This window comes from Centruroides sculpturatus, unplaced genomic scaffold (assembly GCF_000671375.1).
Source record: "Centruroides sculpturatus isolate CEXI.00-Female unplaced genomic scaffold, Cexi_2.0 scaffold857, whole genome shotgun sequence".
In the NCBI taxonomy this organism is placed as follows: domain Eukaryota; kingdom Metazoa; phylum Arthropoda; class Arachnida; order Scorpiones; family Buthidae; genus Centruroides; species Centruroides sculpturatus.
The window spans coordinates 139947-156080 of NW_019385135.1; the positions used below are offsets into that span (position 1 = coordinate 139947).

At 31.1% G+C, this 16134-nt stretch overlaps 2 protein-coding genes across 2 annotated transcripts; one reads left to right on the plus strand and one right to left on the minus strand.

The window, feature by feature from the left end:
• Positions 1–1482: 1482 nt before the first annotated feature.
• Positions 1483–4128, minus strand: LOC111635278. The gene is made up of 2 exons (XM_023380193.1): positions 4058–4128; positions 1483–3742 (listed from the first exon to the last, which is right to left on the minus strand). The coding sequence occupies exon 2, from the start codon at positions 3723–3725 to the stop codon at positions 1719–1721; it is 2007 nt and encodes a 668-aa protein (XP_023235961.1). The 5' UTR covers positions 3726–3742; positions 4058–4128; the 3' UTR covers positions 1483–1718.
• An 8920-nt stretch (positions 4129–13048) lies between these two features.
• On the plus strand, positions 13049–15993 carry LOC111635274 (dimethylaniline monooxygenase [N-oxide-forming] 5-like). The gene is made up of 2 exons (XM_023380186.1): positions 13049–13717; positions 14766–15993. The coding sequence occupies exons 1-2, from the start codon at positions 13079–13081 to the stop codon at positions 15747–15749; spliced, it is 1623 nt and encodes a 540-aa protein (XP_023235954.1). The 5' UTR covers positions 13049–13078; the 3' UTR covers positions 15750–15993.
• Positions 15994–16134: the final 141 nt, after the last annotated feature.

Here is a 16134-nt window from a genome sequence, read left to right on the forward strand (position 1 = left end):
TTGCCAAAAGTCCATAATTGTACACAGCAAGGGTTGCCAGAAGTCCATCAATGTACACAGCAGGGGATAGCAGAAGTTCGTCGTGCACAACAGGGGATGATTGCCAGAAGTCCATCATTGTACACAGCAGGGGATAGCAGAAGTTCGTCGTGCACAACAGGGGATTGCCAGAAGTCCATCATTGTACACAGCAGGGGATAGCGGAAGTTCGTCGTGCACAACAGGGGATTGCCAGAAGTCCATCATTGTACACAGCAGGGGATAGCGGAAGTTCATCATGCACAACAGGGGATTGCCAGAAGTCCATCATTGTACACAGCAGGGGATAGCGAGAGTACGTCGTGCACAACAGGAATTGCCAAAAATATCATTGTACACAACAGGGAGGGAAGGGGTTCAAAACCAATTCAAAAGCTAATTACAATTACTAATTACAATTAATTTAAAAACTAAAAACAGGTAATTAATAGACGGTTCTTAAATTATAATAATAAATTTAAGTATGAGATAGTAAAGAGTAAGTTAAGGTTTTACGCTGTTTCCTTGTATTAAAAATATTTTAAAATATCATTTATTTTTATATTGTTAATATAAAAAGTCGCCTGTAAATACTTTCAGAACTCCTATTTATAGTCAAAGTATTTTATTACACTTAACTTAAAAAAAAAAAGGCTATTTTTTTTTAGAAGCCATACAATTTATATTATTTACTGCCAGTAGCTACAAGTAAATACTGTAAAAAAGTAAAACTGTATTCATGTTCTTTATATATACTACTTCATAGTAGCAATATAAAGCCTTGCATTATAACAGCAAGAAAATTGTTGCAATATACAGTAAAACCTGTTTAAAACGGAAACCGCGCCAGTCCGTTTACACAGGTTTTACTGTATAATAACAATTAACAATTAGATGTAAAGAACATTTTACAATATTTACTTGTTAGTCTATTAACAATAAATTGTGTATAAAGTGTTTTTATGTAGAGCTGTGTATTATAACAATGAACAAGTACCTTTATGTATTGACAGTAAATAATATAAATTGTACAGTATATAAAGCTTTATAGACTCTATATTGGATTTATATATAAAAATAAATACACGTATAAGAATGTTCGTATACAAGAATGTATTTTATACATGTATTTACTGTGTTATATAGGCCCTATATATATATATATACATTTTTTCTACGTCTATAGTAAAATTTATATAAGTATAGAAGCGAATTTAAATGAATTCTAAACGATAAATGTCTTTAAAAACATGAACAAAGTATATAAAAACAAATAAATAAAATAGAAATTTAAAAATAAAGCAATATTCATAGAAAACTTTTTCAAAAATATCACCAGAAAATTCCTACTATTTGACTCATTTAAACTAAAAAAAAATATATATATATTAAATAAAATATTTTTAAGATTTATTTTCAGATAAAAATAAAATACACTGAAAATAAATTAAGTATTTTTTTTAAATATTGATTTAAAAAAGTGATGCAAGAGACGACTGCATTACTTCATTGCCTTAAAGCGAATGTTAGGTAAAGATTTTAAGTAAACACGATTTTATTACGTAAACTTTGTATAACTTTTTAAAAATAATAAAATTAACTTGATATTTTACGGGTTACAACTTTTATATATTTAATTGTTTGTAGTTTTATAACCATTTTTTTTCCACCTCAAATACAATTTTCTAAGGGATGCTAGATCATTCTTCAGCATCACTATCTTCAAACGAGCTCCTGGATATAACTAGCTCCAGGGTGCTCTTCCTTGGTAGTGTCCTTCCAGCATTTATACACGGCATTTTTACCTTCACGAATTTAGTTTTAGTAAGATTTTTCTCTTCTTTCCTTCTCCCAGTTTTCTCACCTTCATCCTTTTCGTTCCTCTTATTTTTTAACCTGATATCGGGTATATGTACGTATTTCTTTACATCCCCTTCGTGTTTATTCAAATGAATTTTCGATTTATACTGAATGTACGTCTTGTTTTTATCTTCCTCATTTAAATTCAACACTAACTCGACTGGTAATTTCTTTTCGCTGGTCGTAATTTTCAGTGTATTCTCCTTATAATCCTCATCGTAAATCGTATCCACATTTATCTTCTTCACGGCTTCGCCTTTCTTTTTTACATTTTTCATATTTTTAGCGAATGTATCATCTGTTAAACTCTGTATAAGTGCAGTTTTGTGGGGTCCATTGTCTACAGCATTCTCCCAATATCTCTTTATCATCCTGTCACCCATAAAGAACTCGCGCTTCATCTTCCCTATTGTCAAGTCGTGATCTACGTTCTCATCATAAATATTGGCCGGCCATACTTTATGAGTTTCTAATTCCGTTACCAATAAGCCGTGTTCGTTAATTAATTCCGGTTTTTTCAGTTTCCTTTTCCTCGTGATCGATTCGTATACGTCATTTTCTTTCTTGCACCTGTTTTTTAATTTCCGATCGATGATACAGATCGCATCCTCGCTCGTTACAAACTCTTCGCTGGTTACTTTATCAGTGGTTTTGTATATAAATTTCGGGAATATATCGTCGTTGTCTTCTATTGTCCTCTCGTAATTCGATTTTCCGGTTGTTCGAATTTTTATCCGTTTTCCTGTACCTTTTATTGGCTTCTTCTCTCTCTCCTTCCTGATCTTCTCTACAATTTCTTCTTCTTCGGTTTCAGTCGATAAGCATTCTAACTTTATTAGCTTCCATAAAAGTGCTTTATCATCTTCCGGGATGCCTTTCTTATGCAAACATTTACATTTTCTATGTATAACTAAAGACGAGCTCGTACTATTTATAGAAGTATCCGAAACTCCGTCTTTAATAACGTTGGCTGCTTTGTTGTAACAATTGATTTCGTCTAGCAACTTCTCCCGGGAAGATATGACGAAGTGACGTTTCTTCCGTTTTTTAGGCACTTCCGGCGGCACCGGAAATGGAATAATTTCCGTGTTGATCTGTATGACAGTTTCGTCGCCTTTATCTTCTTTCGTGACTCGAGTGTGTACCGGTTCTTCTATAGTCACCGCTTTATCCGGTTCTGGTAATACGATTTCCGTGCTCGGTTTGGAAAATATTTGCATGACGTTTCGTGCGCGTGGTACTTTAATGTCTTTTTTACTTTTACTTTTCTTTCCTCCTTTGCTCTTCTCTCTTCTTTTTGTTTTCTTCTTCCCTCTTCCCTTCTTAGTCTTCTTGCTTTTTCCCCCGTAGCTAATCATTTCGGTTACGTCAGATGGTGCGAATATTTGCATTATGTTCCTTGGTTCGTTGTTGCTTTCGATTCCTCTACTTTTCCTCTTTCTTCTCTTCTTCTTGTTCCTTCGAGCTCCAACTTCTACCAAACTAGACACGTGAGAAATGGCACGTGAAAGTGTCTTCTCGTCTTCATATTTTTCGAAATACTTCCCCCAATCAGCTAGGGTATTACTATTCCCTACTCCAAGTACGTTCTCTCCAAGTAGATACATCCTTTCTAAGTGTTGCACGCTGTCTGTGGGTGAGAATTCGATCCTTTTACTTTCATATATTGAAATTGGATCCTCAATAGCATCTCCTTCCCATAAATTTTTGCAAGTCGACATATCGAATCTTCCTTTCGATCGTTTAACTCTATTATAAAATTCCACTTCACCCGGTATCAAGTACTTATCTTGTAAAGGATCCCTCTTAGCTGGAATATTTCCTGAATTATTTATACTTGATTCCATAATAATTTAAAAATCTTCTGAAAGAAATAAAAAAAAAAGAAGTATTTTCTCAGTTTAATTTATAATTTTAAAATAGCACGTAAGCTAATTTGTGTACAACTCCGATATAGCTCCGTCCTTCATCTTCAATTGTCAATGAGAATTATTATGAAGTGTACACAAGTTTAAGTGTTAGGGTTTGAAAATCACTGGGGTGACCTTATTTAGTGGGAATGGGTTTGGTTGTATATAACATAATAACACATAGACATATATATATATATATACGGGATATAAATATAATTTGTTTTAATTTCCTTAAGCCCTTATCCTTTATAAAACACTTGACTTACCTTCTATGTGTCAATATCTAGTGTATGAAATTAGATTTAAATCTCATTTCCTTCACTAGATAACTTAATAATATAACAGAAAAAATGGGATAAAGTATTGTTATGCGTAATAATGACTTTGAAAATTTCTATTATATCTTATAGGTCGATTATAAAAGAAAAAAGTCTGGATCTACACCATGGATTTTGACCCTTATCTGTCCTTGTTTATAAGAGCAACACTTAACTGATGTTTGTTTATCTTATTATCCTGTAATGGAACATCATTAAATCTTAATGATGATCTTAATCATTATTAAAATTCAAATTTTCTACATTTAGAATGAAAATTGTTGTTTAGCTAACATCAATATTAAAAATTAGGTTAATTATATTTATTATTGTCAACAGTAAAATGAAAGTTTTTATTGAAGAAAATTTAATTTATTTCTTTAATAATTTAATAAATAAAATAGTAAAATAGAAAAAGAAATTAGTAGATAATTAAGTATATTTTTGTTTATAAGTTTGTTTAATGATATCTGTTGAATTGAGTGATGATATATTATGAATCAATGCGGTAATATGTCTTCAATCAAGTGATATATCTTAAATAAAATAATGATATATCTTGATTCAAGCGATGATATGTCACGAATTAATTTAGTGGTATATCTTGAATCAAAGGATGTGTATAACAGGAATCATTGCGATGATATTTCTTAATTCAATGGGGAAATATTAGGATAAAAATATCAAAAAATTGCTTGTATTGTTTAGAAAGGAAATAAAATTTTATACTGCATTTTCGCAACAGATGGCGGAAGGTTACTTACTACTACACATCAACTTTTCTTTCGTGTGTGTGTTTATCTTTGTTCCTCCTACAATAATTACAATAAAAACCTGTGTAAACCGGATCTTAAGGTATCGAATATTTTTTTTTTCTCTTTTGACACGTTTTACTGCAATTTCTATTCTTGTGTGGTTAATTATTTGCATAAAAAGGTATAAAAATCGTTTATTTATATGCAGTATATTGCATAAATCGATAGAGAAATTCATTGGAAAAAGTGTTAAAATAGATAAATATCGGTTGCCAAATTTTTGACAGCTTTAATTTAAAGTATAGAAAGATTTAAGAGAATTTAATGTATAATAAAAAGAAAGGAATAAAAGCTTAGAATTTCTTCCTCTCGTTAAATTCGTTTGTAAAAGTATAAAGAAAATGTTTATAATAATACATTCAGAAACTGTATCGTGAGGCCCTACGTTCTGGTTCTGTTTTCCTGTTTATTAACCGGTCTCGTTTTTCATCTAACTAATTTCATTCTCGAGGTTAACAAAGCATAGACGGACAGACAGGCGGATGGACCATATTTTGGGGCTTAAAAATGAAAAGTGCACCTTCCAAAAATGACTTTTTGGTGATTCTGTGTTTTATTAATAAGGTTAAAGTTAGATTTTATGTTATTTTTTACCTTTCTTACGTGTTAAAGAACATAAATTTTATTTTTTAACTGATTATTTATTTAGAAATATTTCCAAAAAAAAAAGAAAAGGATAAATCAAAATGCATTACGTACAAAACAAAGCATTAAGCTCGCCATCTGTTATACTTGAAAGTAAAATAGAATAAAATTAAGATTAATGTTTGCAAAAAACAATAAAAATGAAACAAAATCTGTAGAAATTAAATCTGATTATTTTCTAAATATATTTCTTTCCAGTTAAAATAATAATAATAATATAAATTTATTATTTTTGTTATCCCTATTATTACATATAACAGAGGGAAAGTATGGCATGACCCCCAAAATTTTTATATATATTTTTTTAAACTCAGGTGGTCTTGAAATGCAGAAAAATGCAAAAAATTGAGAAGTTTTATATGTATAGATGTTAGTGTTTGTGTGTGTTTAGGAGGGGGGTACGATTTTATTCATTCATTTTGAAGCTTAATAACTCCTGTGCCTCCTGTCGAAAATTTCTGAAATTTTGCAGGAAGGTTTGTATATTAGGGGGATTAATACTGTTAAAATTTGGTAACGAAAGGTTAAGGGGTTGAGGAGATAAAGAGAAAGATAGAGAGGTCGTGTGTCGTATCTCGAGTGGAGTTGGTCTTAATGACGAGTTAATTTGTTAATACCAATTAGAATTTTTTTAAATAAAAGTCATCTCTATCCACAAAATATAATATAACAAATACATACCCTCTTAATATAACAAATGTTAAAGGATGCTACAAAAGGTGAAGAAGGAAAAAGTAATATAAATGTCAAATAAATCTAGAAATAAAAGAATTATCTGGAGAAAACAATGGAATAAATGGAAATAAATGTATTTATACTAAATAATTTAATGAAAAATTCTACGAAAATTATACTAAAACTACATTAAATAGTGTCATTCCTTAATTAAACACTTCCATCCCCTAAAACTCTAATGAATGATGGAGAAACCTTAACTACTCTCAAGTTCTTAAACTCAAAATTACTTGGACCTCCAATTTTGAGAAGAGAATAGATGATTTATTTATAAAGTCGAACTTCGATATAGTGTCACCATTTGTTCCCCTCTAAAATTGTCACAAAATGGTGGTATTATATCGAAGTGCGATCTTATAAAGTAAATCATTAGAACCGGATGTTGAAAGGGTATTCGCTCCTGTTGTAGGTATAGTAGGACCTCTAAAATTTAATTTTATATATAAAAATAATAATATGGAAATGATATAAACTAATAATTTTTCGGATAAACAGTGAGAAATTTGTACTATTGATTTTTTTTTACGTTTTCCACCAGACTGAACTCGAGCTTTAAACCTCTATTTAAACACCAATTTAATGGAGATTAATTTATAATTTATATATAAAAATATTCAAAACATTATACCCGTGTATTTTAGTCAACGATATGCCATTAAATCGCATGTAAAATTTTGTATAAACCGTATAAATCCTTGTATATATTCATTCAAACCAGCTAAATCGATAAGAGATTTTCATCCTGATCAGGAGGAACAATGGAAATTGGTGGCGGGTTCGCACCTCATCGAAGGTCTGTCCCGTCCACGTGGAGTTTACCGGGTTTGCTTCACGTTCCTAACATCTAAATCAGGGGCCAAGTTTTTCATAATACTCCTAGGAAGTATCCCTCCTTAGTAAAAAGCGTTAGGGGAGATCGGGGCAGGATCGGCATGTTAAGCTTTACTTAAATTTTGTGTAATAAATACTGCTGTAAACTGAAAAAAAAAGCTTTGCATATTGTCTATTGGAATGTTACCTTACTATAGAACTGGTTAAAATCAGTTTGGAAATAAAAATAATTAAAATAATTACAACTTTACAAGAAGAGAGAAATTGACGAAGTTGCCCCGGGTATAGGGGCAAGATCGGCAACTTCTCTCTTTTTGTAAAGTTGTAATTATTTTAATTATTTTTATTAAAGTTGCCCCTGGTATAGGGGCAACAGTAATGGGGCAAGATAGGCACGTATATAAAATTATGTTATTAACAATGTATAAGTTGGAATTCACTATTAAAACAAAGAAATACAAATCCAACACCCATTTAATATTATTACAACGAAATGCAAGTTCAAAGACATATATACATGAATAACAAATGCAAACATGTTTTCATTTATCATCTGTTTGATTTTTATCCTTTGCTTCTAATGTGGCTTTATGTTGCCGATCTTACCCCGCTAGTCATGATTTCGAAACATTAAGTACAACCCTGAGAACAGAATGCCAAGCCACGATCTGGCCACGTGAATAAGTTGAAGTTACATCCTTCTAACAGGAAAAGTAACTTTCGTTATCATGGAATTATAACAAAACCTGCCAATTCAATATAAATGGAAAAAAAATATTATATGGAATTGAACGAAAATGAAAATTTGCTTGATAATTCAACTACGCTTGTTGGAGAACAATAAAAACACTACACTCAACAAGCCACCAATAAAACTCAACTGCCTAACCTATAACCAAAGTCTCCTTTTAATTTGTTTTTTAAAAAAAGCGCTTGACAAACTTGCCCCGCATGCCGAAGTTGCCCCGATCTCCCCTATATCCAATCGGTGTTGTGGGATTCCGGTTTGCACAGGTTTTCTTAGAAACCTGTGTAAACCGGAATAACACAATACCTAATTTTTGATTAATTAGCTTTCGTAATGTATATATTTAAATAAGGAAACGTCTCTCTCTCTCTCCTCCTCAAAAAATGTCTACCATTTGGAGGTGACCGTCATTTAGAGGTTGGGAGATTATTCGGCTATTAAGTTAAAAATAAACTTTAAAATTGATTTTGCAGATTATTTATTATCAATTTAGTAATATCTAAGCATAATTATTCCTTCAGGAAATAATTATAAAATAGGAAAATTTATTCCAGGTATACAATGAATAAACCATTATAATGGTAAAGTATACGAATCAATTGTCATCTTTATACATAGAGAGAGAGAGAGAGAGAGAGAGAGAGAGAGAGAGAGAGACAGAGATCTTTAGCATATATAGAGAGAGAAACTCAAAATTCAGTTAACCAGTAGTTAACTAACTTTTGAGTCACCCTGTATAATTATTAGTTTATAATTAATATATATCTGTCTAAAATAGGTAGACATTTTCTAAAACAGTAAACATTATTTCACTTTATTCTCATACCGAAATTGATGAAAGTTTATTTAATCGAAAGCACTTTAAGTCTTCTCCATTATTTATCATCAATTCCTATCTAACTGTTATCAATTGTTACTTATCCAATTTAATGCATCTGTTAGAAGGAAACTTGTGTTATTTTTTTGGATATTTTTGAGGTCCTAGGAGATATTTTATACAATTTATAAATGAATTTACATCTTAAAATCAAAGTTATGTATATTTTAAAGATGCTTTGTTAAAAATTATTAAAATTTAAGGAATTAGGATTAAATGTAGGACATGTCCTCTAAAAAGAGGACGCCTGTATAATAGAAGCCTTATATATGTCTTACAAACTGTGTATATTCATGCCACACAGTTATGAGTTCCAAAAACAGTAGACATACATTTAAAATATTATTTATTTTGGGTTAAATCTGTTTCTTTTTATTTTCAGTACCACACAGTGCTTCTTATTAATAGCTCTCTCTTAGTATCCATAGTGCTTCATAAGAAGCGCCGTGAACACTAAAAGAAGGCCTTTATTATGAAGCATTTCGTGCATTAAGATAGTCTTTTATTAAGAACCACTATTGGTACTAAACTTTTTATTATTATCAATAAAAAATTATGTTAGATTTCAAAAAATATTTCTCTTTCGCATGGTAGAATTGGGTCAGAACTCTTCCAAGTTACAAAGATATCGCCTTACAACCCTGTAAGTGTTTAAGGTCAATTGTACAGATTAAATTTCTTATCGGGATTATCCGTGACCCAAAAGATAGTTTTAATATTTTATTAAATAAAAAGTTCACTGAACGGCCTTTAGGATCAAATGTGTTTGATTTATGTCGAGTAATAGGAAACGTCTATGAAAAATCGAAAGGGTTTTAATTAAATTCGATTCTTCCCAGTTTTTGTGTGTTATCTGGATCATTTCTCATCGTTTAACTATGCTGATTCTATTATATATCAGTTTCTATTGTGACAGATGAAGTTGAGGATAGGTGATGTGAGGTATGAAGTTAAAGGGATAAGGGATGATGTTGAGGACAACTATAAGGAGTGGTGTTGAGGGATAGGGGACGAAGTTGATAACAGTTATAACGGAAGAAAGTAAAAATAGGAATAAGGGACAAAGTTGAAGACAAGGAATAATGAATAAAGTTGAGGACAGAGAAAAGTGATAAAAGATGAAATTGAAGACAGAGATGAGGGATGAAGGTAAAGACAAGGATTAGAGATAAGGAGAGAACATTCACGTAATATAAGATTGGGTTAGAGCGTCATATTCAAAAGTTTCGTCATTTCTTACAATATATTTCTATAGAATGCATTGATAGATAATGAGGAAAGTGTACGTCGTAATGCAAATAGATTGTTATTGAGTTATGAGAGATATTTCTTTCCTTTAATACTTGAAAATACTGTATAATTTTGATGAAAAAAATTAATTGTTGTCCAATTAATTAATTAATTGGGCTGCAATTTTAAAAAATTGTAGACTGAATAAATTCCGTTATTTAGAGGTTATTTTGTATGAATTTCAAAAAGAAATTCATACAAAATAACCTTTAAATAACGGCCGTCTTTTATGTTCCCATCAGTTGTTTAGAGGTTTGAATTTATATATACAAGAAAATATTTTAATCTGATAAAATACTCAATGATTGTCTCATTGAAAATATATCATATTTCCCGTTTCAGAATATTTTTGAGATAAAATTAATCTACTCTAAATGAAAATTTTCTATAATTTCAATTCGTTTACACTTTGTGAAATTTATCTTGATAATATATTTTATATTATAAACATATAAAATTTATTATCAACGTAAACAGCAGTTTTCCCATTTAGAAAGGAGGGAAAACTGCAGTTTTATGTGGCATACAAACGGAATGAGTTTCTTACACGATACTTTAATATACAGTGGATTGTATAAATGTTTCAACTTGCTCATTACGGAAAAATATGATCTACAGTGGAATAAGGCAACACTACTAAAGAATCTGCCTTAGAATATGAAACACTTCTCAACAATCTACAGTGGGATGAAGATACTGCTAAAGAATCTACAATGGAATGAGGAATACACTGCTAAAGAATCAACAGTGGAATGAGAATACACTGCTAAAGAATCAACAGTGGAATGAGAATACACTGCTAAAGAATCTACAGTGGAATGAGAATACACTGCTAAAGAATCTACAGTGGGATGAGAATACACTGCTAAAGAATCAACAGTGGAATGAGAATACACTGCTAAAGAATCTACAGTGGGATGAGAATACACTGCTAAAGAATCAACAGTGGAATGAGAATACACTGCTAAAGAATCAACAGTGGAATGAGAATACACTGCTAAAGAATCAACAGTGGAATGAGAATACACTGCTAAAGAATCTACAGTGGGATGAGAATACACTGCTAAAGAATCAACAGTGGAATGAGAATACACTGCTAAAGAATCTACAGTGGAATGAGAATACACTGCTAAAGAATCTACAGTGGAATGAGAATACACTGCTAAAGAATCAACAGTGGAATGAGAATACACTGCTAAAGAATCAACAGTGGAATGAGAATACACTGCTAAAGAATCTACAGTGGGATGAGAATACACTGCTAAAGAATCTACAGTGGGATGAGGCTACACTGCTAAAGAATCTACAGTGGGATAAAGACACACTACCCAGGAATGGAAATAAAAGTCTGGATTCGAATTAGCTACGAAAAATCACAAAAAATTTAACATCGGGTCCGAATTTCTTACCTCCAGAAACATCCATTATCATGCGACCATCTGTCCAGTTCCATAGAAAGTAAATTGAAATAATTTAACAATTTAAAACACAATAATGTAATGAATGTAATGAAATAAATTTACATATTTAATTTACAACGATAAATATTAAATTTTATCATTTATAATGCATCACGCAATATAATAATTAAGATTTTCGTATCGGTTTCTTACGTAATTGATAATATTACAAGAATAAATCTTTAAATCACTGAGAAGTTCTAAAATGAAAGATTCACAGTTCAATATTTCATTAATATTCATGAATAATAATAGTTACTATCAGTTTTATTCCGAGTTATTTTAATGTTTAAATTGAATGATCGATAAGGAACCTTGACCAATTTTCTGGCTATTTTCGATAAATTATTGATAGTATAATATTACAGATGAGTTTCACAACGTTATACACTACTTGTGATGTCTCTAAATAGAAAAAATATATACATCAACACTTAAATTGAAGCTTATTTTCCATAAAAAGTCTTCCTGACCCTCTCTTGACAGATCCCGAAGAAGACTTTCTATGGGAAATTGGCCCAATTTAGGTGTTAAAAATGCGAGAAAAACTAGGAATATGTTCCATGATCGACGTTAATGCTACGTGGGATTTGTTCAACCTTTCATATTCTCTATTTATTTGTAATTTAAGGTAAGATTCTAGCTCTAAATGAGATGGAAACGACCCCCTACAAGGACAAATACAGCTAAACAATTAAAATCTTCTGTATATAAAATCGATTTTACCTTATATTAATAATGCCTTCGAGGAAGAAAGAGAAAAATAAAAATAAAAATTCTACGAATTTATGTAATAAATCTACATTAATACAATTTTAAGTAATTAATAATACATTTGTCATAGATTGTTTCATTTATATATAAGTTTTACACAACCACAATGCAATAATTCTCTTATTAATGAAGACAAATAGCCATTCTGTCCCAGAACAAATTCATACAAAATACAGATAATTTTTTTATTATGTTGGGAAGACAGAAAGGTTATTAAAGGAATTGTTTATTTATCCTCTGTACTATTTTTAATAATACAAACTTCAAGGAAATCTACATAAATATCTGCTCTTTCAATATACAAAGAGGAAAAACAAATTGACTATTTTTTTTCTAAAGTTATTGAATGTATCCTTATGTCGTGTCTGTCCTCAACACGATATTAGAGAACATAAAACGATCTGCGGATCAGTTTTTAAGAATCAAAATTCACTCTCTTCTCCATTCTCCACCCCATTCGTTCTAAAATTTGGGTGTTGCGACCGATCAAAAGTTCGAACCCCATCACATCATGGGGGAATTTTAATGCTTGTGCTGGACTTACACTCCCTATGCATTCTTTAATTGTTTTATAATGTTCTTCACATATCAATCGAAAATTCTCGTGAGTTTAAATGTACTTTTACTTAATAAATTCAATTACTTGCGCAATTAGAACAATCATAGTATTAAAGAAATACCGAAGGTTAACCAGATTAGCAATGACGGTTATCGTTAGAGCATGCGTAACGACGGTAAACAAACTTTTCCCCCAATATAAAAAGTGAACGACAGCAAGATAAACTTCATTCAACCATGGAAAATAAGAGAATAAAATCTGTTGTAGTAATAGGAGCCGGAGCGAGTGGTCTCCCTTCCATAAAAGCCTGCGTAGAAGAGGGATTCCACGTCGTTTGTTACGAGAAAACTAACCATGTAGGAGGCCTTTGGAGGTATCGAGACGAAGATGTAGAAGGTTTGGCATCCGTGGCACGCTCCACTATCATTAACAGTAGCAAGGAGATCACGGCTTTCAGCGACTTTCCTCCACCCAAGCATTTTCCCAATTACATGCACAACTCCATGATGATCAAGTACTTGGAGCTGTACGCTGAGAAATTCGAATTGGTCCAGTATATTAAATTTAGGCACGAAGTGTCATTGGTAATGCCTTCGGATGATTACGAATCCACTGGAAGATGGAAGATACAAGTTAAGGATTTGTTAAATGGGGTGGAATTACAAGAGGTATTCGATGCAGTCATGGTTTGTAATGGTCATCACGTGTATCCTTTAAGACCCATTTTCCCGGGTGAAGATGAGTTCGAGGGGAGGATCATACACACTCATAGTTATAAAAAACCCAATGGTTACGATGATAAGAAGGTGCTGGTTATAGGTGTTGGGAATTCTGGAGGTGATGCCGCTGTGGAACTCAGTAGTGTCGCTAGTAAGGTAAGAATTTTATCACATTAATTGTGTTAAAAATAATATTTAGATTAATTAAAATTAAATTTTAATCATTATTACTGGACTTTAATCAGTATTCCTAATCCCTACTGATGAGAATCATCTTTTCAGCCCAGTTATGCCTAAAATTAGGTTAAAAATGACACGTGAGTAAGTGGGATGATATAGATTTCATAAGATCAATTAATATGAGTCTTAGGGCCTTGCATTATGAGCCTATAGCCTAGCCTAAGACCTACGTTATGAGTCTATAAACACGAATAAAAAACCTCTTAATTAAATTATACAAATTATATATATATATATTTTCATTAATTAATTACAATTTATCCATAAAAAATTAACCTAAAATTAAAAGAATTTAAATATTATTTAAAAAGTAAATAATAATACTAAATTTCAACAGAAAATGATTTATTAATTTTTAATAAGTTCGTTATCCGAATAAATTACAATAATTTTGCATATTTGAGCTTTAAAATACAGTAATTACCAGCTTAACACAATTCATAAATTTTAATGAAAATATTAATTACAATTATTGATGAGAACAGTTAATTATACTTTACTTTGGGCCAAAAAAACAAAAAAAAATTGGGAAAATTTTAATTTTTGTTAATTAATCAGTTCGCTGATTATAAATCAATGATCAGAAGAGGAAATTAAAAGAAAAATTTCTTTGTATCATCTCTTAAAAATCAATAAAATTACAAATTGCTATAAGGTACAGTCGACCCCCCCTATAACACTGTTGATTATTCCGCTTTATATAAATTCCATGTTGTACGAGTCACTTAGATTTTACAAATACATGTGCCGGGCTGTGAACGGCTCACGTATTTGTAAAATCTAAGTGACTCGTACAACCTGGAATTCATATAGAGCGGAATAATCAACAGTGTTATAGGGGGTCGACTGTATATAACAATTAATTCTTTGTTTATTGTACGTTGTAAATAGTTTAATTCTGAATCGTTTTGATAGGTTTTTCTTAAAGATTTATTTAGTAAAATAATTGATTTTTCATTTACAGGTGTACTTAAGTACAAGAAGAGGATGCTGGATAATACACAGAGTTGGAACCAATGGTTTACCCTTCGATTCTTTATACTTAAGTCGCTTCTGGAACGTACTTTCTCACACAATTCCATTGAATATACGTAATTTTCTCACAGAAAAAATGATAAATGAACGTTTCAATCACGAATTATATCAATTAAAACCGAAACACAGGATACTTTCCCAACATCCCATGGTAAACGATGCTCTACCCAATCGTATATTGAGTGGAACCGTGGTGATTAAAGGGCCAATTAAACGCTTTGTTAGAAACGGAGTGGTCTTCGAAGGGGATGATTTCGTCACAGAAATAGACGAAGTTGTCTTGGCAACAGGTTACGAAATTAAATTCCCTTTTCTGTCTAAAGATATAATAACAGTCGAAGAGAATAAAGTACAGTTGTATAAGTATATCATTCCACCGCAACTTAAGCATAGAAATTTAGGAATTATTGGGCTGATACAGATTGTGGGTGGTTTCTTCCCTATATCGGAGATACAAGCAAGATGGTATGCTCGGGTTTTAGCTGGTGAAGTAGATCTACCATCGACACAAGATATGTATTATGATATCAAGCATAAATCTGAGATGATGGACAAGAGATATTTCGATGGACCACGTCACACCATACAAGTAGACTACGTCGATTACTTAGATGAAATGTCTTCAATGATAGGAGCCAAACCTGATATATTCAAGATGTTTTTCTTCGATTTCCCATTATTTTGGGCGTGTTTTATGGGTCCAAACCTTCCTTATCAGTATCGTTTGCAAGGACCACACGCATGGAAAGATGCACGTCGAGCAATTCTTGATTATAAAGAAAGAGTGGAATCTGCACTCAAAACAAGATATAATTCGCCCGAAAGGAGAGTAGAAAATAATATCTTTAAGAATATTTTTTATTATTTTATGATATTTGCATTCTGTTTATTATTTTTTATTGTATCCTTTTAAGAATACAAGAAAAATGGGTTAAATTATCCATATTCTTTATAATAAAGAAGGTGTTTGATATGTTTATATCCTGATAATTATTTACAGTATTAAAGAAGACATTAATACTTAATTAGAATTAATATCCACTTATAAATTCTAATTTAATGTTGTTAATGTATTAAATTATCATTATACGAAGAAGTTAATTGATTGTATGCTTAATTGAATGCTTTATAACTCAAGAATAACGTCTAAATATATATTTCAAGTCGTTTATAATCTGTTGTACTGTATATGAATAAATAAAATAAAGTATTAAACATGATTTAATCATCAAGAAATTTACTGAAGCAATTTATCATTTCTTCCTTCTCCCTGAGGCATTTAAAAGGGAAAATATAAC